Raw genomic sequence first — 24,178 nt, 5'->3', positions numbered from 1 at the left:
TTAGTTCTTTTTGTGAGTTGGGGTGTTTTCTCACCTTTAAAATGAGATGACCTAAGCCACTTAACCCCATTGCCTTGCAAAAATCCTAAAAAAAAAAAAAAAGACCTCTAAAGCACCAGGTTCCAGCTCTAACATTCTCTTCTAATCTAAGCTCCCAGTCCCTTCAAGCTCTACATCATTTTGTTGTTATTGCTTCTCTTCCTCTTATCTTCTATGGAAGGGAGAAACAGATGTGTGACAGATGTATTCATTAGCAGAATCTTCTGTTCTTTTTTTGTGGTAAAGAAAGCCAGAAAGTAGCTAGGGTAGGGGACCAGAAATTAAAGAAAACCACTACATTCTCCACCCAAAATAGTTGCTTAGAGCCTTGGAAGGGGAGGCTTTCTAATGTCTGCCTCTTGTCCTACAAGTCTATAATGCACTAAGTCAGCCTTTTATATAAAGATGATGGTCTTAGAATCCCAGACTTATAAAGAGTTATTCCTAAATAAGACTTTAGAAATAAATTAGTCCTCAGGGGCAGAATATCAAATATGTCAGACATCATTGATGTATTGATTGATTTCTCTGAAATGGACTTTTTCTCATTCTCAGTTATGAGATAGGTAAAAGGGACAGATATTTTAAAGTGAAGATGATGTAAAAACAAATTATGCTAATAAAAATAATTGTGAAAGAAACCAATTTGTTTAATTCCACCTCCTCCATTTTATAATTGGGGGAACTAAGGCAAATTGTACAAGTTCATCCAGCAAATTAGTGGAAGAGCTGAGATTAAAACCTAGATCTTTTGTCAACAGGATGTGTTCATTTAGATATGTCTCCAGTATTGGAATAGGTTAGAAAGAGACATTCACACTCTTTTCACTGCAACAACAGACTGAGTCACTAACCCCAGTTACAAGTTGTTCCCTAACCTTATCCATGCATGGACCCAAACAAAAACCCTGTCCCTGGCCAGACTGAGCCCTAACTTAATCATACACTGACCCTTAACTCTATCCTCAAACTGAACCCTAAAACAGGTATTGCATAACCATATATACCTTTGATCACCAAATTAATACTCTGCACCCTCCTTTACCCCACTCCAACCATGAGATCTACAGAAGGAAATAAGATAGATTGAACTGTAAAAAGGTCTTAACCATCTGTGAGGTCTAAAATATAGTAGAACAAGTGGACTCAGGGGGTTATGGAATCTTCCTCTAAAATCTTTCAGGGTAGGCTAAAACCTCCCCTAGCAGACATTTCTTTGGATTTGATTAGGGACCACTGAGGTTGGATTCTCTGGATTGAATTTCATTTTTTAAAGGTCTTTGAGATCCTAAAGGTTTTTTTTTTAAAAAAGCACCACATAAATAGACTGTATCCTACTAGATCTAAAAATACAGGCATTTCTCTTTTTTATGTATTTCTGAAAGTAGTGTGGAGCAGAATCAGAATTTTGTTAAACAAATTCCCTACCCCTTTTCTCACGATTTCTCCATGTTTCTCTTCATTATTCCTCCATCTACAGTGGTCAAGGGCCCTTATCTGGTTGCCCAGTACCTATAAACAAATACTTATATTGAAATAAGCACATCCTTGAAGTTCTTATTTGAAGTACATACTTTGGTAATAAGAATCACGACTCTTTTAGTTCATCTATTTTTGTGGGAAGGGGAGAATTTTACATAGGGTGCAGAGTGGAGTTCGGCTCTATATAAAATGTGTACCCTGATCACTCCTGTGTCAGGGTGTGGAGACATGAGGGCTGTTTTCCTTTCTAGAACTTCAGTTAACATAAAAGAACATTCCATTTTAACATCCCATGATGGCTATTTTCCAAGACTTGAAGGTAGGAGATTTGTTCTGTTTAGTTCCAAAGAACAAAATTAAGGGCAAAGGATAGAAGTTACAAAGAGAACAATTTACATCTGACATGTGGAAAACATTCCTAACAGAGCTAGCAAAGATGGAATGAGCTGCCTTGGGAGGTAGTAGATTCTCCCTTTACTAAAGGTCTTCAGGTAAAGACTGGTTCATCCCATGTAGCAATTTGGGGAAAGAGGGACAGGGAAGAGTGGGTTGGATCTGATGGTCCCTGGCATCCAGCCCAACTCTGAAATTCTGTGATTCTGTGGAGTCAGGAAGTCTATGTTCAAATCCCTGTCCCTTTTTTAAGTTGTTTGACCTTGTTCCTTATCTCTCTTGAGTCTGTTTTCTCATCTGAAGAATGGGAATAAATACACATTGTCTGCCTCACAGGATTGTTGTGATAAAAAATGTTTTATAACCCTTACTACACTGTAGAAACAAGCTGTTTTTTTAGGTTATACATATATACTCATGTTAAAAATATTTCCATCTTAGTCATATTGTGAAAGAAGAATCAGAACAAAAGGGAAAAAATCACGAGAAAGAAAAAACAAAACAAATTTTTAAAAGTTAAAATAGTGTGCTTTGGTCGAATTCAGACTCCATAGCCCTTTCTCTGCAAGTGGATGGCAATTTTTCCCATCACAAGACTTTTAGAATAGTCTTTGATCACTGTTTTGCTGAGAAGAGCCAAGTCTATCATAGTGGTCCATCACCCAATATTGCTGTTAATGTGTACAATGTTCTCCTGGTTCTGCTCACTTCATTCAGCATCAGTTCATGTAAGTCTTTCCAGGTTTTTCTGAAATCTCCCTGCTCCTGGTTTCTTATTGAACAATAGTATTCCATTACATTCATATATCACAATTTGTTCAGCCATTCTTCAATTGATGGACATTCCCTTAATTTCCACCACAAAAAGAACAAGCTATTATTTTTAAGAAAAGTTTAAAAAAATCAGAGAGCCAAAGCCTAAATTCAGAAATATGTCTTTTTCTTCTGTTCTCCCCTGACTCTCTTCATATTCCTCTTCCTTTCTTCTCCAGATCTACAAGGACAACCGAAACTTGTTTGAGATCGAAGAGAATGTCCCCCAGAAACTTGTGGAGAAGGTGGCAGGAGATATTGAGAATCTACTGGCCAAGAAGGTCCGGGCTCTGAAGGTAAGAAGGGAAAAAAAAGTGTCATATTTATTTACTCATCTAGTTAATTGTTTACTTATTTGGCACTTTTGAGGTTTGTAAAACTATATACGTGTGTGTGTGTGTGTGTGTGTGTGTGTGTGTGTGTGTGTGTGTGTGTGTAATCTCATCTAATCCTCATAACAACCTTGGAAGGTACAAGCTATTATTATACACACTTTACAGAAAGCAACAGAAGTTAAATGATTTGCCCCAGGATCATGCAACTAATAAGTGTCTAAGGTCAAATTTGAACTCAGATCTCCCTGACTCTAGGCTCAGATCTCTTTCCATTGAGCTACTTACCTGCCTCACCAAAGTATTTGTAGCAGTACTTTTTTGTAATAGCAAAGAACTGAAAAGCAAAAGAGTTTGTCTTCAGCTTCAATTCACACTTCCCACTGCTTTACACTACTATTCAGGGAGTAAGTTTTGGTTACATTGGTTACCATGAGGTAGGGGTAGCTAAACATTTAGCATTGTCCCAGGCCCTTCCAGGGGATATACATTTTGAAGAGTAACCAGCATTCAGAGTAATGCCGGTATATACTCAGTAATGCCGGTATATACTCAGTAATGTCATTATATAATATAGAAAGAATACCTATTCTGGAATCCATGAATCTAGATTCAAATTCTCCCTCCATTGCTGACTATATAATCTTGAGCAAATCATTTAACATGTATAAGCCTCAGTTTCTTCATTTGTGAAATGAAATATCAGATGAATGAACTATGAGATCTCTTTAAGCTGTAAGTCTATGATCAATGAATCCCTTCAAGCTTCCTATTCATAGGTGCAGAAATTCAAGTAGGATTTTAGGGAGAAGATGTTGTTTGGATTGTTTTATGCAATGAGAAGGACAATCTCTAAGCACCCCCCTTTTAGAAACCATAGTAGCCTAAAGATTTTGCTAGGCATAGATAGTTCATGTCTGCTGATTTTCCCTCTCTTCCCCAGTTGCTATTTAAATCAGGCATCACTGTTCTCCTCCCCAGTCCTCCACGGGTCTCAGCTTAAGGCAACCTCACATTAGATGTGGTTTCTGCATGTCATTTTCCAGGAATCAAAGTTAAGACAGGACAACCTAAGAGAAATAAAGGGAAAGTTGGGGTAGATATTTTTTGAATGTATTGCCAGGCCCTGAAGACTTTGGGCATGAATGATGAAGGGAAAGGGAAAGACAAGAGGTAGTGCCAGAAGGTCCAAAGGAAACCTTAGAACATAAAGCCAGAAGATATCAGAGCTAGAATAGCTCTTAGATCCAATCTAGTTCAACTTCTACATTTTACAAAAAGGACAACTGAGGCCCAGATAGGGGAATGACCTTGCCCAAGATCATACAGTCAGCAACAATGATGATACTTGAACTCTTTACCCTGTACCCTACTCCCCCCTCTTCCAGCCAAGGCTCTGCCAGAGCTGCTCCCACCTCTGCTTTCCCATTTCTGACTAACAGCAGGGATGGTGCCAGGGCGGAGGAAGAGGGCACTCGTGCAGGAGGTGACAACCATCAGGGGCAGGAATGCAGATCATGAAGCATGACAGAAACAGCAGGAGAGAAGGAGAAGAAGGAGAAGATGATGAAAAGTGAAATGTCAGGCTTTTCCACAGGCTTCTCTGGTGTGCCCACTCTCTATATCTTTCTCAGTTCCTTTCTCAGTTCCTTTATCTCTGTCTCTCTCCATATCTCTTCTCTCACATCTCTCACATCCTCTTTCTTCTTACCTTCCCTATCTCCTGTAACACCATCTCTATTTTAGTCCCTCAACCCCTACATCTGGCATTGTTCACTGCTTTTGTCTCTCTTCTTTCTTCTGAAAACCACTTTGTCTCTGTCTTTTCTCTTCTCTTTTTCAGTGACACTATTTGCTCTTAGAATCTCTCCTCTCTCTGTCTGTTTCACTAGCTCTCTCTCTCTTTGACTTTCTCTCTGTCTGTCTCTGTCTCTTCTCTCTCTCTCTCTCTCTCTCTCTCTCTCTCACTCTTCTGTTTCTCTGTCTATGTGTCTCTCTATCTGTGTCTCTGTCTCTGCCGATTGTCTCACTCTCTTTCCATCTTCCTCTCTGTCTCTGTCTCACTCTTTCCATCTCTCTCTGTCTCTCTGCCTTTCTCTCTATTTCTCTCTCTTGTTTCTCTGTCTCTCAATCTCTATCTCTCTGCTGACTGTCTCACTCTCTCTTTCCATCTCTCTCTCTCTGTCTCTCTGTGTCTGTATCTCTCTGACTCTCTGTCTCTGTTTCCATATCTCTCAATCTCTGCTTCTCTCTATCTGTCTCTCTTTCTCTCTGAGTCTTTATCTCTCTTTGTCTCTCACTCTCTGTCTCTGCCTCTCTGTCTCTTTATATCTCTCTTTTTCCATCTCTGTCTCTGTATCTCTGTCTTTGTCTCTCTCTCTCTCTCTCTCTCTCTCTCTCTCTCTCTCTCTCTCTCTCTCTCTCTCTCTCTCTCTCTCTCTCTCTCTCTCTCTCTCCCCCTCTCTCCCTCCCTCCCTCCCCACCTTCATTACATTTCTGACTCTGTCATTTATTCTTTTTCTCATTCTCAGTCTTCCTTGAGAGAGATTATTGGCCCCACTCTCTGCAGGGGCTGTTTCCCTGTACTTTGGACCTCAAACTCTGTCTTCTTGGTTACCTCCTTCCTGTCAATATAGCTATAGCTGCCACTACCCATCTTTAGATTTTCTATACACTGAGTTTACTTGGTCTGAAGGCTTTCAAAGCACCAAGGCAATAAAGAATAGTGGCATAGTGTTAGGGATGCCAGAATTAATCAGAAATTTGAGACTCTAGTGTTTTCATCTGTTTATTAATTTGCAAAATGGGAATAATAAAATTTGTACTCCTTACTTCCCAGCATATTCTGATGAAAGCCCTTCTAAACTTTAAGGCACATTAGAAACATGAGCTCTTAATGTTGTTATCTTTCCCAAGGACTCAACGAGCAATCAAGTATCCAAGATAGATCTATGATGAAGAGTACTAAATCACTCTTATGACAAATATCTTATTTGCCCTTGGGTGATGACTGTGGAATGTTTTGCTAAATAATCAGAACCAGAAGAATCAAATTTCACTCTGTATACATTGATGAAGTGCCCACTGTACTAGGTGCTAGATAGAGATAAAAATGAAATAGTCCTTGCCCTCATGGAGTTTTCATTCTACTGAAATTGATTCAGGAGATAGAGTGTGGTACTAAATAGGCCATAGACTAAACTCTAACCCTGGTCACAAGATGAACCCTGACCTTAGCCATGCCCATTAGATGCAATATTCCCATTCAAAGATCTGCTGGACACATCCACAGGTTGGGATTGAAGCTATTCGGGCACTAGTCTTCAGTTAATTTAACTTTGGGCCAGACACCAACGCTTATTGGGATTCAGTTTCATGAAAGAACATCAGGATTGGAGTTGGGAAAGAGCTAAATTTGAATCCCACCTGTCCCTTATTGGTGGTGTGACCACAGATTTAACTTAGCTCAATTCAATTTCCTCCCTTATAAAATGAGAATAATACAATCTCTAATACCTAATGTTCCAGGTGGCATTCAAGATCAAGTGAAATAGCAAATGTATTTTGAAAACTTCAAAATGCTTTATAAATGTCAGTTGTTTATAACTGAGAGATGGGTACTTGGAAGCTAAAGTGTAAACAAACGGGGAAATAACTACTATTCTTCTGGAAGTGATAAATAAGAAACAGAGAAGAACAGGCTTGATATGGAGGGCTGCTTGGAGGAGGTAATTTTAATTATATTTACTGAGTGGTGGCAAACCAACAACCTGAATTCCCAGAAAAGGATTCCAGAGTTCCAGTTTCAGGTCCTCCAGAGTATTCTAAGAGCATGTAGTCACTTCCTCTCTTACCTCTAGTCACCCAGAAAAACAATGGGAACCAAGGTCTGTTGCTTCTGAAGAGGGTACCTCAAGGCTCAGGAGATTCATTTAAAGGTCTAATCTCAGAGCTCTCTTAATTAATCGTGACAAGCCCTTCTCTCTCCCACTTCTTGCCTAATTGCTGGTGAAAAGCTTTTGTTTTAATTATATTTTTAATTCGCTCCTAATCAAACCCTGGCTGGCGGCTCCAGTTTGCCTGGTATGTGTTTGGGGGCCTGCCTAAGTGTGTGTGGGAGGGGTAGAGAGGGAAGAAGAGGGGGGCTGCTGCTGCTCCCAACACATTGTTCCTCTCTCACTGGACCTCATCCAGTAATCCAATTTAAATCCCCTCTCTCAGGTCTGGAATTCTAATTGGGGGATTGCAGAAGGGGAGTTTGACAATACAGCCACACTGGGATGGAAGTTTATTGTCTCATCTAATCAGAGACAATCAGATGTTTATAATGACTCTATCAAAAAGACACTGAGGGCCATTTATGGGGACAGGAGCCACACCAGAGGCTACCTACCTAGACTTAGGGTGTTATACATTTTCATGCAGATGATGAGCCTATGAGTCAGGTTCTTTTTTAACACCTATGTGATCCTTTCAGCTTTCTATTCTTCTCTTAAGTAAGACACAAATGGGGGACTGCTTGACCTTCATTTTCAGAACCACATGCAAATGGAACCAGTTTCACAGAGAGGTACAAATGGAGGTTTCTCAGTTGTTGGTTTTATATTAGGGTTTTTTTTTAAGAGGAGAGGAGGAGGAGGAGGAGAATAGAATATGAAGGCTTGAGGCCAGTGAACTTAACTTCAATTTTTGACCAAAAATGATTTATTATTAAAGAAAGAATTAATGAATCAAGAAAAGAAAGCACTATCGCAGCTTCATCAAAAACAGGTCTTCAACATCATTTCTTTTTTTTTTGACAAGTTTCCCATGCCCCTATAGTCATATACTTTTTAGCTTCTTCTTCTTCTTCTTCTGTGTGGTCTCCCCCTTCCACATTAGAATGTGAGCCCCCTGAGGACCAGGGCTAGTTTTTTGCTTGTATTTTTACTCTCAGCCCCATTGTATCACAAAGTACATAGTAGTGCTTAATGATTGTTGAGCACATAGTAGTGCTTAATGACTGTTGACTTGCCTTGGCAAAAACAGAAATATTACAAATATACTTTGCCGAGATGTCAGTGTAGCATTTGTACAAGACATGCATAGTATTCTGGTTAGAATACATCTGAAGTTTTATTTTCAGTTCTTGGCACTATATTTTAAGGACACTGGTAAACCAAAGAACCTCCAGGAAAGAGCAACCAGGATGGGGAAGGTTCTTGAAGATAACAACATAAAAGGAAGATTTAAGGAACTGGGTTTAAATTAGAGAAAAGAAGACTTGGGTCAAAGGGAGAAGTTGGGAGGTGTCTTTAAAGGAAAAGGTATTAGACTTGGCCCTCCAGGGCTGACCAAGAAGCTTTGAGTAGAACTTGAAAAGAGGCAACTTTCACGTAACCTCATTACCTTGCCAAAATGAAAAGAAAAGAAACAACTGTAGGTTAAATATCAGGAAAAAATAGAATAGTTGAAGCATTTCCCAATTGGTTATCTTGGGAGGTGGTGGTTTCCTCTAACTGGAAAACTTAAGTCAAGAGCTTTATAACACTATAATTATCATATATGTTGGAGAATAGATTCTTATCTAGAACCAGTTGGCCTAGATGGTCCCTCTGAAGCTGAAGTCTTTCCTAATTCAAAGATTCTGAGCTATCAAAACTAGTTCCCAGCATGAAAAAAAGCTTGGGGGTGGGTGGTGATCAAAATAATAAAGAAAAAGTGTGTATTTCAGGTTCTTTTATTGACTTTATGAGTACAAGCACCCTACGTACAATACAAGAACATTCAATATTTTTCTGTGCCCACCAGAGAGAGACATTTTGTATGTTTTAAATGCTACATCTGCTTTAATTTACCCAGATGCACGCAGCATATTATTCAATGATAGATTACTGCATTAATCACCAAAAGGGGTAAACAGCCACTTCCTAGGTTTCTACGCTATGCCATGGAAACTGCCTAATTCACATTAATGTTAGTAAGTGAGAATTTCCCATTAGCCATCAACTACACCACTATCTTAACCACCCCCAGGATGTTGGAATGACAGTTGAAGATCTGTGGTCTCAGCAGTGCCGAGGTTTGGAAGGGCTCCAGGCAGTCAGATCTGTGTAATGAGTAGGAGCCAGACCATAATCAGTTTGGTAGAGGTGAGATTGCAGCCAGTCTTCCACTGGGATCCCTGGCATTTGGAAGGCTCTCTGGTTTGTCTGTGGTTGCTGATGAGGCTTGTAATGATGCAGTCTATTCGTGCCATGCTAAGCTAGAGACTTTGATGACTGTATAACCCAAAGCTGGTCTGATGAGAGGTGGTGACTAGGACCTGATGTGACTAGGTTTCATGGACAGTATAGTCAATCCAGGATGGGGGTCTATATGCTAATACAGTGACTCTAATGCCACAAGTGGCCATCTTTATTTCATGAAAACAAACACACACAAACAAAACAACAACAGCAAAATCCTCATAGTAAGCATTTCTGGTTCTAGTCTATTTGAAAAACACATATGTCAGAATACCCTGACCAACAACTGATTATCATAATGCTATTTTTTGTTGCTTTTTTAAAGTGCATGAGAATACATAGGCTTATTCCAAAATCAAGATGGTATTGTTCATGTCAAGACTGTGGCTGTCAAGCATGTGGGAGAGATGGCCAGTTGTCTAGTTTGACTGGCACATAGACTTAGTAAAGCAGAGTAGGGACAGCTTGGGGGTTCAGTGGAATACTGGGTCTGGAGTCAGGAAGACTTGAGTTTAAATTCAGCTTCCCACACTTATAAGTTGTGTGACCCCTGGCAAGTCAATTAAGTTCTGTTTGCTTTAATTCATTGGAGAAGAAATAGGGAACCACTCCAGTATTTTTGCCAAGAAAAGCCGCATGGACAATAATGGCCTACTATGATCCAAGGGTCATGGAAAGTCATACATGACTGAACAACTGAACAATATCAGTGAGAGAAGAGTATTAGGAAGATATGACTAAGGGATCAGGAGGAGTCACTGGTGAAATAAAAGAATAAGCTGAAATCTAACCCTACACATTTGTACCTCTTACTCTGAGTTTTATAATTGTGTTCCCCTTCCTCTTTCTTCTTCCTTTTATCCTTCCATACTCTTATTCCTTATGTTTTAGGTCCTTTTCCTTCCCCAGTCCCTGTCCTTTTTTTTCCTCTCCCTTTTCTTTTCTTTTCTTTTTTTCTTTTTTCTTTTTTTTTTTTTTTAGGTTTTTTGCAAGGCAATGGGGTTAAGTGGCTTGCCCAAGGCCATACAGCTAGGTAATTATTAAGTATCTGAGATCAGATTTGAACTCAGGTACTCCTAACTCCAGGGCCAATGCTCTATTCACTGAGCCACCTAGCTACCCCCTCTCCCTTTTCTTTGAACTCTTTTTTCTTTCTTCTCTCGTCCTCATTCTCTTTCTCCTCATCTTGTTTTTTTTTTCCATTCTACCCCTTCCTGTTGCCCACCAATTCATGGGAACATAGATTCAGAATTGAAATAGACTTCAGATATCTTCTAGTACAACTCCCTTAATTTATATGGAGAGACTAGGCTCAGAAACATGCCCATGGTCCCACATGGCAAAAAGGGGCTTTGAACCCAAGTCTTCCATTCCAAATCCATTGGCCTTTCTAGTACAGCCATTCCTCTTCCTCCTCCACTTTCTGCTTTCCTCCTCTTTCTTCCCTTTTTCTCTTCTTTTTTTCTATTTTTCCTCTTTTCTTTGTTGCTCCTTGTCCCATTTAATGGAAGTATGGTATAAACACAGACCCACAGGATCTAATCAAGACCTAGATAAATCTCTGAGAGCCTGATGCCTAATGAAGATCTGGAAGCCTTCCACCCCCACCCCTAGCACACAGCTTATCCATCAAGGTAGAGCCTCTGGTTCTCCATGGACACAGGTCATTACTTTGGCTTGGGTCTGGTTTCAAAGGCCAGTTTTTCATTCCCTGCTCCACCATCACCTCTACCTCCATTGCTTCTAGCCTGATTGCTTCTCTAATAAAGGGGAGTTCCTCTTTTGTCACTGGCAGAACCTTTCCCTACCCAGAGCCTTACCACCCAATAAGCAGCACCTTTGCCAGCCCATGAGTGCAGGACTTCAGCTCTGGGTTATGTTGGGGGGAGGGGTGGATTTGAGGGATAGAGAGAAAAAGTGAGAGGGAAGAGAGAAAGGAAGGAAGGAAGAAGGAAGGAGGGAAAGAAAGAAAGAAAGAAAGAAAGAAAGAAAGAAAGAAAGAAAGAAAGAAAGAAAGAAAGAGAAAGGAAGGAAAGGAGGAAGGAAGGGAGAAGACAAAAATGTACCTAATCCTTGTGATTTCTCAAATTCATTAGTTGTCAGGCTAGTGACTTAGGTCAGAAATTTTTTCCCTAATATAAAGACTTGAAGGACATCAGAAGGAATGGAAAGAATGGGCTGAACTTGAATAAGAGGAAAAGTGAAATCACTGGACTGGATAGTTCTGGAGGACCAGTAATATGCTTCCTATTATTCATCATTCACTCTGAGAACTAGAGAGCAGGACCTAGTTACAGGCCCTGAGGGCTTTCATTGTTAAATGAGATGACATCTTCTTCCAAGAAAATAATGACCTAAATAAGTAAGGCAGGATGGACAAACATAACTTAATGAACATCATTCATTCATTGAATGTCAAAGCAAGAGAGACTTTGGAAAGGATCTGGGACACATACCTGAACAGTTTTCCCATCAAGTGCTTATGTAGTTTCTGCTTAAAATCTCTGATCTTGAGCAGCTCACTACCTCCCAAAGCAGCCCATTCTACTTTTTGAAAGCTTTGATCAATTGATAATTAATCAATTGATTATTAGTCTATTCTTGCTTTATGTTAAGTTGAAACCTGGTACTCTTTACCTTCCACTTATTGCTTCTAGTTCTGCCTTCTAGAGCCTAGGAGAACAAATCTCTTCTTTGCGAAAATTATTCAAATATTTGAGGACTTCCATCATGTTTTCTCTAAATCTTCTCTTCTCTATAGGCTACACATGCTCCCTCACTCCCCCCTCCCATATATGACCTGATTTCTAGTGCTCACATCATCATAGTCAAAGTCCTTCCAGAAGCAAAGCATAGAACTTACATGATGCTCCAGAAATGATTTACACAAGGGGTTCCAGAGAGAGAATATTCAGAAAAGTGAGAATATCACTCAGAAAGTGGAGGGACCTAAGATCACACAGGATATTCTGATTTCCTTATTACATTGTTGGCATATATTGACCTGAACGCAGCATTACTAATATGATCTGATAAGAGTAAGCTATGACCTCACCACTTTTGGAAGTCTTTCTTCACTGTCCTGCCCTAGAGCAATACTACCCTCTTCCAAAATGCTCTTGCCATTATCACGTATTGAGTACTCATTGGCCTTGTATTATAAGCTCCCTACAAATTCTAGGACACCTTGCTAGGTTGAGATCTGTCTGATTCACTTCTGCCTCATATGATCATAGGAGTCAGAAATGGAAAAACTGTCAGAGAAGGAAGCTGAGGTCTAGAAAGGACTAGTATCCATTGAAGGTCAAAGAGAGATGTTAAATCTTCCATCGGTGCTCAAAACAGAGATCAGACAGCATTGTTCCATTTGACTGGAGCATAGAGAAAGTGAAGAAAACTAGTCTGAAATAAGGTTGAAGAGATAGATTTGTCTCCTAACACTGTGACCATTCACTGTAATATGCAACATGGCAGACAGCGGCTTAGCAGACAGTGTAGCATACAACATAGCGTGACATGATATATAGCAGACGGTGTGATATGCAGTGTGACATGCAGCATGGCAGATGGTATGGCATGCAGCATGGCAGTGTGGCATGCATTGTGGCAGACAGCATGACCTGTTTTAGAATATCAGTTTGACAACTATGAAGAAGAAGAAGAAGAAGGAATGGAGAGAGACTTGTGGCAGGAGGCCAAGTTAGAGGACTATTAGAGGGCAGCTAGGTGGAGCAGTGGATAGAGCACTGGTCCAGGAGCCAGGAAGATCAGAGTTCAAATCTAGCCTCCAATACTTACTAGCCAAATGATCCTGATCAAGTTACATAACCCAGATTGCCTCTAAGAAAAGAAGACTATTGTAATACTCCAAGCAAGGTGTGATGAGGGCCTGGACTAGAGGTGGTGACAGAAAGAGGGACAAATGTGAGACATGTCATAGAAGTAGAACTGGCAAACCTTGCCAAATAGTGAGGGTTGGGGAAGAGGAAGAAGTCATGGATGACTCCAGACTTATGAATCTGGGAACTGAAAGGATGGTAGTACCCTCTACTTATTTCTAGAACCTAGAGAAGAATGCCTAGCACTCTCTCTGGACCAAGTTTAGGAAGGCATTGCAAGGACAGGCAGGGAGATGGAAGGGAGAAAAATGAATCCTTTTCCTGCTCTGACCATAGATCTTCAGGACCTTAAGGTCATGCTCCTCAGGCCTCACCATTGCCTCTTTCATACCCTGAGAACTGACTGACAGTCATTATAAGACTCCATTTCCTATTTTATTCCCCATATATTTATGGCAGTAAAACCTGGCTCGTAACAGCTTTCCTGCTAATTATATCACTCCAGATTTATCTCAAAGTGATTTTGTGGCTTGCCCCAGGCAGAAAAACTATCATTGAGAGGCATCACCAGTCATCCCAGATTCTTATGTGCCCACTCACCCTACACCCTACAACCTCTCTGGTTGTACAGTGATTTCAGGAGGGGCAGAAAAAGCTTCTGGGTGCTGGAGAAGGCTTCTACCCTCCTCTTGTGGGAGTCCTTTATTAATATTATCATTGACAGTAATAATAATACTTCCACTGAATTTCTCCTCTAATACCCTGTAATGATGTGACAGTGACCCTCAGTTCTTAAAAGACAGGCCAGTGATATGGAAGCTTTGGCAGATCCTACCGAGCTAGAAAGGGCCTGGTGGCAGACTGTGTGTCTATCAACTGAAGCCCAACTTCACTAAGTGTGTAGAAGCCAGTCACCAGAGGGTTAGCTACTAGCAAATGAGTATTTGGGACCCAAGCAGCTTATGGAGAGTCTCTACAAAGGCATGAGAGGTGTTGCTTCTGCATCAGTGGCAAGAACATCCATCTCAATACAATCATAACTCCTTGAAGTACAATCATGGGGCAGCGAGGTGGCAGAGGGAATAGAGCACCAACCCTAGAGTCAGGAGGACCTGAATTCAAATTCAGCCTCAGACACTTAATAATTATCTAGCTGTGTGACCTTGGGCAAGTCACTTAACCCCAATGCCTTACAAAAACCAAAAATTAAAAAAGGAGAGTAACAATTGCTTATAAGAGTCGATCTTGTCACAATTTTTAAATGCTTTCAAATTCATTCTTGCATTTAGTCCTTGCAATTTTCCTGACATCCTAACAAGGCTTACTGCCTACCCCTAGTTCATAGAATAGGGAACTGGGACCTATGGAGGGGAGAGAACTTGTTTGACCCCATTGAGAGACTTAGTAGCAAAGCTAGGACAAGAACTCTCAACTCATATTTTAGAGGTCTTCCCTCTATATCCCTCCAAAACCCAGTCAGTAAAACTACTGATATTTTATTGAATAATTTCTAAAGATGGAGACATCCCTGCAATATATCCTACTGGTTTGACATTCCAGAAGTCTTTCCTTAAAGTCCAACTCAAATCCTTCAAACTAGGGGCAGCTAGGTGGCACAGTGGATAGAGCCCTGGCCCTGGAGTCAGGAGTACCTGAGTTCAAATCTGGCCTCAGACACATAATAATTATCTAGCTGTGTGGCCTTGGGCAAGCCACTTAACCCCATTGCCTTGCAAAAAAAACACTAAAAAAAAAAATCCTTCAAGCTGTAGTTTGTCAATTTCTAATCCCAAGATGTAGAGAAGGAAGAAAAAATACTTCATAGCTTCTCCTCATTGCCACAGTATTCAGGATAGGGAATCAAGAGGCTTCTAGTTTTATCTCTATCACTTGATTGGTGGCCTTGGGCAACCCAGTACCCATCTCTCAGAGTCTTTCCTCCCCCTATGAGATGATGAATTTGGTAGAAACTTGGTATAATGAGAAAAAATCAATGAACTTGGGGTCAGAAGCTGAGGGTTTAGATCTTTCTACCTTAGTGACCTTATGTGAGTCACTCTGAGGTTTTGGGGGCACACCTGTAAAAGGGAACTGATGATGCTATCAAAGAGGGCAGCTGGGAAGATCAGATGAGATGATAGATTCAAGGCCTTTAAGATCATAAAGTAATGTTAGAATTAAGAGAAGTGGTTTAAGATCATAAAGGAATGTTAGAGTTAAGAAAAGTAGTTAAGAGAAGCTTGAGTCCTGGCTGACTTTTCTTTCTATAGCAGACTACTATTATGTTCCACTTTCAAGTATCTATCAAATTGAGTATGGTAGTCACAAAACAGCTCTGCTTGTCTGTGCCCCTTTCTGAACTTTCTTCTCCTCTCTTCTGTGTATTTTTAAATGTTGTGTTGACCCAACTCACTTTTCCATGATGGCAGTGCCATTATCTCCAGAAGGCCTTTGTATCATTCAGATATGGTTCCCTTTGTGAACCTCATTAATTCCTGAGAGAACCACCTTGGAAATGGATTTAAAACAATCCAGAGGCTTGGTGGAAATGAAGTTTTGGAGGTCTGTAGAACTGGGAATTATGAATTTTCAGAAGGAATCCGATCACCTATATAGAACCTCATTGGGTTGGCAGTAACTGAAAGAGTGTGCCCAATGCTCTGAAGTAGCTCTTCAGCCCTTGTCCAGGAGGCTCCTAATTATCCCTAATGGAAAAGGTTCATTAATTCATAGTAGCTTTGGAAGGTTTCATTACACTAAGGGCTTGGCTTCTACTTTATGGATGAGAGCCCACGTGCCTTCAGGGCTTCTCGTATAATGTGATCAAGAGCAAGAAGAGGGCTCTCTCAGTCCTTGATATGAAACCCAGCTCCCAGGTTCATATCTTCATAATTTGTGCCTTATCTCTTCCCCAGAGCATGGATTCCTCTTCCTTTCTCAGTTTCATGAAGTGATTAGTTGATCTGATTCCTAAATCTTGAGCTAGAAGGATTTGAGAGGTCATTTGGTCCAGCTCCTTCATTTTACAGATGAGGAACCTGAGGCCCAGAGAAATCATGACCTCAGAGTAACACAGATGGTAAGTAGTAGAACTTGGGTTTTATCCCAGGTCCCCGACTTCAAATCCAGCATGTTTTCCAGTGTACTGAACAGTCCCTATATTCATCCATTTTTCTGTTCCTCTAACGCAATAATGATAATCACAGTAAGTAATAGTTATGGAGGGCTTTTAAGTTTTCAAAACGTTTGACAGATGGCATCTTATTTGATCCTTCCTACAAACCTTATGAGATAGCTACTCTTGTTATCCCCCTTTTTTACAAATGACGCAATTGATGCTGAGAAAAATTAAGTTACTTGTTCAGGATCATGTAGCTAGTCTTAGGAGAAATTCAAACTCAGGTCTTCCTGATGCAAAGTCCACTATTGAGTCCACCACATCAAATCATACCCAATACTGCCAGCACATTCTTCCCTCCTGTTTTCCCCAGGACTGTTCTCCCTAGAATGCACTGACCCTCACACATACCCTTTTCTTTGCAACCAGTTCAGTGAGGTCACTGGGATGAGAGTTAGGACACCTGACTTCTGGTGCTAGCTCTAACTGATGGTGTGACCTTGGGCAAGTCACTTGTTTGACCTTAGTATTCTCATCTCCAACTGAGGACCAACCTCACAACTGAGAGGGCACCTTTTGGTACTCCCAAGTCCCTGAGAAGATTTAGAATTAAACTCCAGAAAGAATTCAGTCTCTAAGACAACAGGGAGGAAAAGGGAAAAGGAGAAACCTTTGTGGAGAGGGAACCAGGGATATGGTCATTCAAGAAGCCCTCGGAGCTGGGGAGTCCCAGGACTGATTCAGGCAATGCCCTGGATCCATCATGCATAGAGTTCTTTAAATGATGGATCCAAAGTATAGACCAACCCAGGCCATCCTCAACTAGGTAGTCCCTAAGTTGCTAGCTCTAAATCTAAATCATTTTTTTTCAGAATCCACTCATTTCAACTTAGCAATAATTCCATCTGGGTAGCAGGCGCTTCAAAGTGTGTACCTTTGTACTATCTCCAAAAGAAGAGTTTGCTGAGCAAACTCCTATTGTACACAGGATTTCAGAGGGGAATGTTTAGCCTGCTGAAGAGAATAAACCATTTTTAAGCACTTTATAATCTATATGCTAATTACAAATCATTCCTATCTATTCATTAAAGTAGGTCTTCAAGGACTCCTGGTTGTCAGCACTTGGTTAGCATAGTTAGATAAGGTAGGATTGAAAGTAATAAAACTGGAGGCTTTTGCATATGGGGAATGTAGGAGAATGGAAAAGATCTGGGGGAGAAGAGAAAGAAGGCAAAAAAACCTGAATTCTTCCCCAGACTTTAGTGCTACCTTGAAACCTCAGCTTGAGCAAATGACCTTCCCTCTCTGGGTCTCAGAAAAATGTAGCTGTTAATTGCTATCCAGGCTGTCTTTCAGGTCTGTGGGAAGATTGATGTGAGATGATAAATTTGGAACTCTTAGATTCTTTAAATCTATCTACAAATGTGGGCTATTATCACTGCTATTAATTCATACTTTTCAGTAATTCAGCCTGATCCTTCTCAGGGTTAGTATGAATTGCTGTATTGATTAAACAAGTGGGAGATTAAAAAGAAATGTAGTTAACCTATAGATGGATTCTTGGTACAAATGAAGTAAGGTTCACAGAATCTATTCCTCATTGCTCTTCCCAGATTTAGCCTTGATCCAAGACCAAGAGTAAGGAAGCCCTAACTCTGGTCATAAAGTGAATCCTGACCATGGTTATGGTCTTAATGTATTTTATTGATCATACGGAAGTCAAGAGATGAGTTGGGATGGTTCGGTTAGCCTATCCTGTTGCTCAAGATAAAACTTTGAGCTCTATTCTCCTTATGCCTCAGAGGTATCAAATTCAGTTGACAGCATGGATTCACATACAGATATAGAAACAAATACAATAGGTGATAAAGAGTAGCATAGTGTCAGGGTCCTGGCAGTGCTCTGTTAAATAGAACTGCAAGCTTCATTTTCAAAGGAGAGGCAGAATTACTTGTCAGGGGAGCCTGTGTTGGGTGCTTGATCAAAGATGGTCATATTCTGGTGGCCCTTTGGTTGCTGTCTAAAATTCCTTTCCTCCCTAGTGATGCTTTGGGCCTATTTCAGTTCTTTTAAAAGGGAGAAATATGTTTGCAAAAGGTGGATGGTTAATTTCCCTAATCTACAAGATGGGGTGAAATGAAAGAGAACAGCTCCCCAGAGTCACTGGTATTTTCACAAAAGGAGTCTTGGCTGCCCTGCCTTGTCTTGCCTTGTCCTGCTTTGCTTCTTTCTTAGGAATAAGAAGGTGATGTTGGGCGGGGGGGGCTCTTCCTTCTCTCAGCCTCTGCCCTCCTCTTTGATTCTTAAAGCCTTATTTGATTCCCCCTCTTTTCTGAATGCATTCCCTCAAAACAACAAATAATTTTATAGAGCCATATGCACAGAGCCCTGGGCAGGGGCCCGTGTAGCCAGATCTTAGTTTATCAGAGCCAGAAGGACCCTTAGAGGGGATTCCATAAATAACTTCCCAAAAGTTTGGAAAGTTGGTTTTTTACCTACTATCCCCACCAAACTAGAATGGCATTGTGAATAGAGGACTGGACTTAGAACCAGAAAGACCTGGGTTCAAATCTTGCCTTAGGTACTTACTGGCTCTAAGTCCCTGGGCAAGTCATTTAATTTCTTTCTACCTCATCCACATCTGGAAAATGGGGATAATAATAGCTCTGGTTCACAAATTTATCAAATAAGGTAATAAATGCAAAGTGGTTTTCAAACCTTACAATGTCCTAAACATATTAACTATTATCGTTTGGAGACCTGGACCTATGATTATTCTGGTATGAGGAAGTCCCAGGAGAGGAAATTCCCTCTACAATTACAGGTCATCCCTTTTTTTCTGCAACTTAAAGTTTTAAAAAGTTGGCTAAGTATCATATAGTTTTAAAAAGTTAGCTAGTATCACATAGGATGTGGCAGAGGCCAGAACAGATATCAGAACTTTGTGGTTTTGAGTCAGGCTTTCTAACCATTATGCTTGCCATTTCTTCATCACCACTCATCATCATCATCATTTCTATGAAGAAACTGGATCTCTGAAAGAGGAAGGGACTAGCCAAAGATCACACAGCTAGAAGATCAGCAACATGAATGCAGAACTCCTTGCTCTCTGGCTAGATTCCTGTTCCTGAGGAAGGCAGGAGGGATTGACAGCACCAGAGACTGTCTTCTTCTTGCTTTTCCCAGGGGAAGTGGATTTCTCAGGTCTTAGATCTTGTCTTCTTCCATCAACCTGATGGTTTTCAGAGCCAGTATCCCAGCTTCCTCTGTCTCCTACCAGTCCAAAACACTTTCATGTCCCATTGCCATTTATTGATTGATCTCATTTTGGACAAGAACTACAACCCCACATCTCCAGACTGGTACTAGATCAGCCTCTGAGGTCTGAGTGGATAAGTTTGAGTTTTTCCAACACTGGGCTTCTCAACATTTCTCTTATGCTTAGCTGAGAGATCCAAGACTAAGTGACTGAATTTATTAAAGCTTTTCAGTGCCAAGGATTTATTCAAGGAATTAAATATATAGAACCAAAATGGAAAACAATCCTGCCCTCAAGGAGCTTATATTCTATTGAGAGAGAAGCAGCAAATGTACTTTGGATTCTGTAGCCAGGGTCTCAGGCCCCAGGAAAGGCTCCCACTCTAATCTCCTCAGGTGCTTTTAAGGAAAAGGACATTTAATGATTTTTATTAATTCCTTGAATAAGGCTTGGATAGAAAACCAGGCCTGGAATCAGGAACAACTGAGTTCAAATCCAGCCTCCGGTATTGACTAGCCGTGTTCATCTGTGTCAGTCTCAGTTTCCTATTCCATAAGGTGAAAATGGTAACAAATACCTACCTCATAGAGCTGTTTTGAGGATCAATTGAATTATTTGTAGAAGCAATCAATTCAATGCCTAGCACAAAGTATACAAACATATATATAGCTAAAGCCATATGTGTATACATATATTTGTGTGTATACATGTATCTGTAAGTGTTTAAAAATAAGAACTTTATTGATTCTCACCACCTAAATTCTAGGTAGATATTATTATTGTCCTCACAAAGGGCAGCTAGGTGGTACAGTGGATAGAGCACAGGCCCTGGAGTCAGGAGGACCTGAGTTCAATTCTGGCCTTGGACACTTAATAAATTACGTAGCTGTGTGGCCTTGGGCAAGTCACTTAATCCCATTGCCTTGTGAAAGCCTAAAAAAAAAACTGAGTCAGATAGAAGATAAGTGATTTTAACTAGGGTCCTGCAACTAAATATCTGTAGCCAGATTTGAACTCAGGAGGTCTTTCTAACTCAAGGCCAAAAGGTGTCATTCATGTCTTCAAGTCCAACCCACATCAAAGAATTGGAAAGCAAACCTAATTTTCCTTCTCATCAAGCTATTTTCCCCCTCCAGAATAGCATTTAGGGAAGGCATGATGGGATAGAGGACTTTGAAGAAACTACCTTTCAGTGATAAACAAATCAGTAAACTTTGTAGGGCAGGTGAATCTGCAGAGTTAATCTCTCCAGATCCACACCTTGGAGTCCTTTTCCGCCTCTCACTACTACTAGCAATTAAAAGGTATTTTCTCTTTTACTGTAAATGCAGTTTTCCTTTGCTTCCCATCCATTACATACATTAAAAGATCTTGACCCATCCATTTTTCCTCTCTTGAAAGAAAGACGTAATACCCAAGCCAATTAGGATGGAGTGTGGGAGATGAGGGTGTTTGTGAAGGCATTTTCTCTCTGATTGCTTGCATTTAAGTCTGATTATCCTCCCCTCACCAAAACAGTACTAAGCTACAGCATCAGGGAGGAGATTCTCTCTCTCTCTCTCTCTCTCTCTCTCTCTCTCTCTCTCTCTCTCTCTCTCTCTCTCTCTCTCTCTCTCTCTCTCTCTCCCTCTCTCCCCCTCTCTCTCCCCCTCCCCCTCTCCCCCCTTTTTTTCCTCCCTACCCCCTTTCTGGAGAACAGTAAACAATGGATAACTTCAAAAACCACCCACATGTGATGTTTTTACCTCTCTTTTCTTCAGGATTCAACTTAAATATTACCTTCTCCACCAACTCCCACCAACAGTTCAAAGTGATCTTTCTTGCCTCTGAACTCCAAAGCATTTTTTATAATTCACACAACCTCAGAATTCAAAGGGACTTCAGGGTTCATCTAGTTCAGTCAAGCTGGTCAACTCTTCATTTGATAACATTTCCAACAAATCATCCATCCCCTAAAGACCTCCAGTGAGGAGCCCATTCTATTTTGTTACAAATGGTTCTTTCCATTGAACCTAACTCTTCCTCTCTTCACCTTCCACCCACTGCTCTTCATCATACCTTCTAGGGCAAACACCAGCATCAAATCCTATCCAACCTTGTCTCTCCCTCCTAGATTAGCCAAGAACTGGATTTTTCACAGAACCTGATAGATGTTTATTGAATGAATGTTAGCTGACATTTGTATAATACTTTAAGGCTGACATAGTTCTTTGTATACATTATCTTATCTTCACAAAAACCCTGTGAGGTAGGTAAATACAATGTTTTATTATTCCCTTTTTACAGAAGAGAAAACTGAGACCAGAGAAGCTAAACAATTTTCCTGGGGTTTGAAGTCGGATCTATCCCAACTTCAGGTCCCATTATTATTTTCACTATACCCTGCATCCCTCATGTGAATTATTGACTGGATTGTTGAACTGTTTCTCTCATTTTTCAGTCCCAGAAATGCAAGAATATGAAGGAACCAGGGAGGAGAACAGAGCAGAGCCAAAGTCGGTCAGTCATATTTCTGGTCACCCTGAGTTTAGGAAGTTAGTCTGGGTTAGCCAGGATCACTGAATGGGCATTTACTGAAGGAGAAAGGAGAAAACAATAGGCTAATATTTGTGGCAAAAAAACTGGAATTACAGCTCTCTATTCCCTCTGTCCCCCACCTTACAGTTCAGCATCAATAAAGGCTTTCATTATAAGCTCCTCTTTAGAAGGAGTATTTATTTCTGATTAGGGTCTAGGGGTGGAGAGTTTCTGCCTTTTGTTTTCTTTGGTCCCCAACTCCATCCCTAAAAATGCCACCAAGATTGAGGATAGCAATACTTAAAACAATGAGGCAGGGAAGACCAAAGACCCAAGGTTTCCAGCCTCCCAAAACAATCATAGAGTTGGCAAAGTTTGTCAGGACAGAGAAAAATGTAATTACTAAAAGGACACATACAACATAGAATGTCAGAGCTTGAAAATATATTAAAACATCAATTGTCAGAACTGGAAATGACCTTAGAGCATAAAATGTCAATACTGAAAAGTACTTTAGAACATATTAATGGTAGAACTGATAGTAACCTTAGAATATAGAACACAGAATGTCAAAGTTTGAAATGGTCTTAAAGCATAGAACATAGATTATCAAAGGTAAAAATGATCTTCAAACATAGAACATTAGAACTAACAGGAATTTCAGTATGTAGAATTTCTGAGTTGGGAGGAGATTTAGTGAATATCTAATTTAGCTCCCTCATTTTATAGAGCAAAAAAATTCAGGTGCTAAGAAGGGAAGGGGCTTGACCAGGGAAATATAACTAATCAATAATGAAGGTGGAACGCAAATCAGGTCTCTTTCCAGCCCAGATTCCCCTCATTCAATGAGACACTTACTCATTTTATTAACCATCATAAGTAAATTATTCTGGTCCTAGAACAGACCTTAGACATTTATTTCTTGCCAGAAATTATCATGAGTATAGACATAAGGATCCCTCTTTGGAATCCACCAGTTGGGTAGTCATGTTTGAGATTGGGGTCCAAAGTTCTAGTTCCATTCTATTACTGTATGGTCTTGGGTGAACCTTATCCTTCTCTTACATCATCAATTTGCTTATCCGCAAAAAAGGGAATAGATATGGGAGAATTATTTAGGTCATCTCTAAGATTCCTTTCAGCTCAGATATGCCTTATTATTACCCTCTGGTATTTCAAAAAGTAATTCAGTAACATTTATTAAACACCAGCTATGGATAGGACCCAATGCTGGATCTGGGTACAAAGGTCCCCAGAGATACAAAGAAAATAAGGCTCAATTCCTGTCTTCAAAGAGCTCACAACCTAGTGGCAGGAAGGCAGGGTAAGTGGAAAGGATCAAGCATAGATACATATAATATGCCAAATAGAGGACAGTTATGGGTCATAAAAGGGGAGCAACAATATAGGAAAAAGAGAACTGGACTCGTCATCCATCTAACCACAGTTACTAGTGTGATATTGGATCCCTGCAGGGACAACCAGCTCTCAAAGGGAGACTGAAATTTCTTACCACCACCACCACACCCAGAGACCTATCATCAGTGTCTCTACCTGGACCTACCCACCTTTCTCCTTAATACCTATGGGAACAAGGACCAGACTGCCCCCTTTGATTGTCCTGTGCTCTGTGGACACTCCCCCTTCCCAAAATAAAACCTACTTAGCTCCAGGTAGCAGCATTCCTATTTTTGACTGTATGTATGGCTGGTGATGATTTAAGCCATCAGCCTAATACATTTGTTTGTTTAACTCCAAAATAATGAGGGAGGGGGGAGAGGAGGAAAAGACAGAGCCACTGCCTTCACTTGAAATACTGCCCCTAGCAAGCAGAATTATGACTTTTTTGTCTGCCTCATGAGACAGCCCCTAATCAGCCCCCAGTGCCTGCAGCAAATTTGAGTTTATAGGCCTTCTCAGCCCAGGAAAGGGTGAGAACTGTCATCCTTCACCCAGCTCGATCGACATCAATATGTTCAATAGAAAATGACTCCTACAGTCTCAGCAGGCTGTAACTGTGCAAACACGGATGTAGTTCTCCAGCCCTCTCCTTTTTTTTCTTTAAACAGAGACCAGTCATAGAACATTTGGTAGCAAAAAAAAAAAAAACAGCTAACATTTATATAGCACTTTTCATGTTAACCAATTGGATCCTTATT

General features: G+C 40.5%; 1 protein-coding gene across 3 annotated transcripts in view; it reads left to right on the top strand.

The window, feature by feature from the left end:
* The window catches only part of CACNA2D2 (calcium voltage-gated channel auxiliary subunit alpha2delta 2), a 417,883-nt gene that overhangs the window by 203,137 nt on the left and 190,568 nt on the right, over positions 1 to 24,178 (top strand). For all 3 annotated transcript variants that reach the window (XM_074198039.1, XM_074198038.1, XM_074198037.1), the window contains exon 3: positions 2,907 to 3,023. In XM_074198039.1, the coding sequence (XP_074054140.1) occupies positions 2,907 to 3,023 (117 nt within the window). The remainder of the gene's footprint in view (positions 1 to 2,906; positions 3,024 to 24,178) is intronic.

This window comes from Macrotis lagotis, chromosome 8, assembly GCF_037893015.1.
Source record: "Macrotis lagotis isolate mMagLag1 chromosome 8, bilby.v1.9.chrom.fasta, whole genome shotgun sequence".
In the NCBI taxonomy this organism is placed as follows: Eukaryota; Metazoa; Chordata; class Mammalia; order Peramelemorphia; family Peramelidae; genus Macrotis; species Macrotis lagotis.
This window is presented reverse-complemented; position numbering and strand designations above follow the sequence as displayed.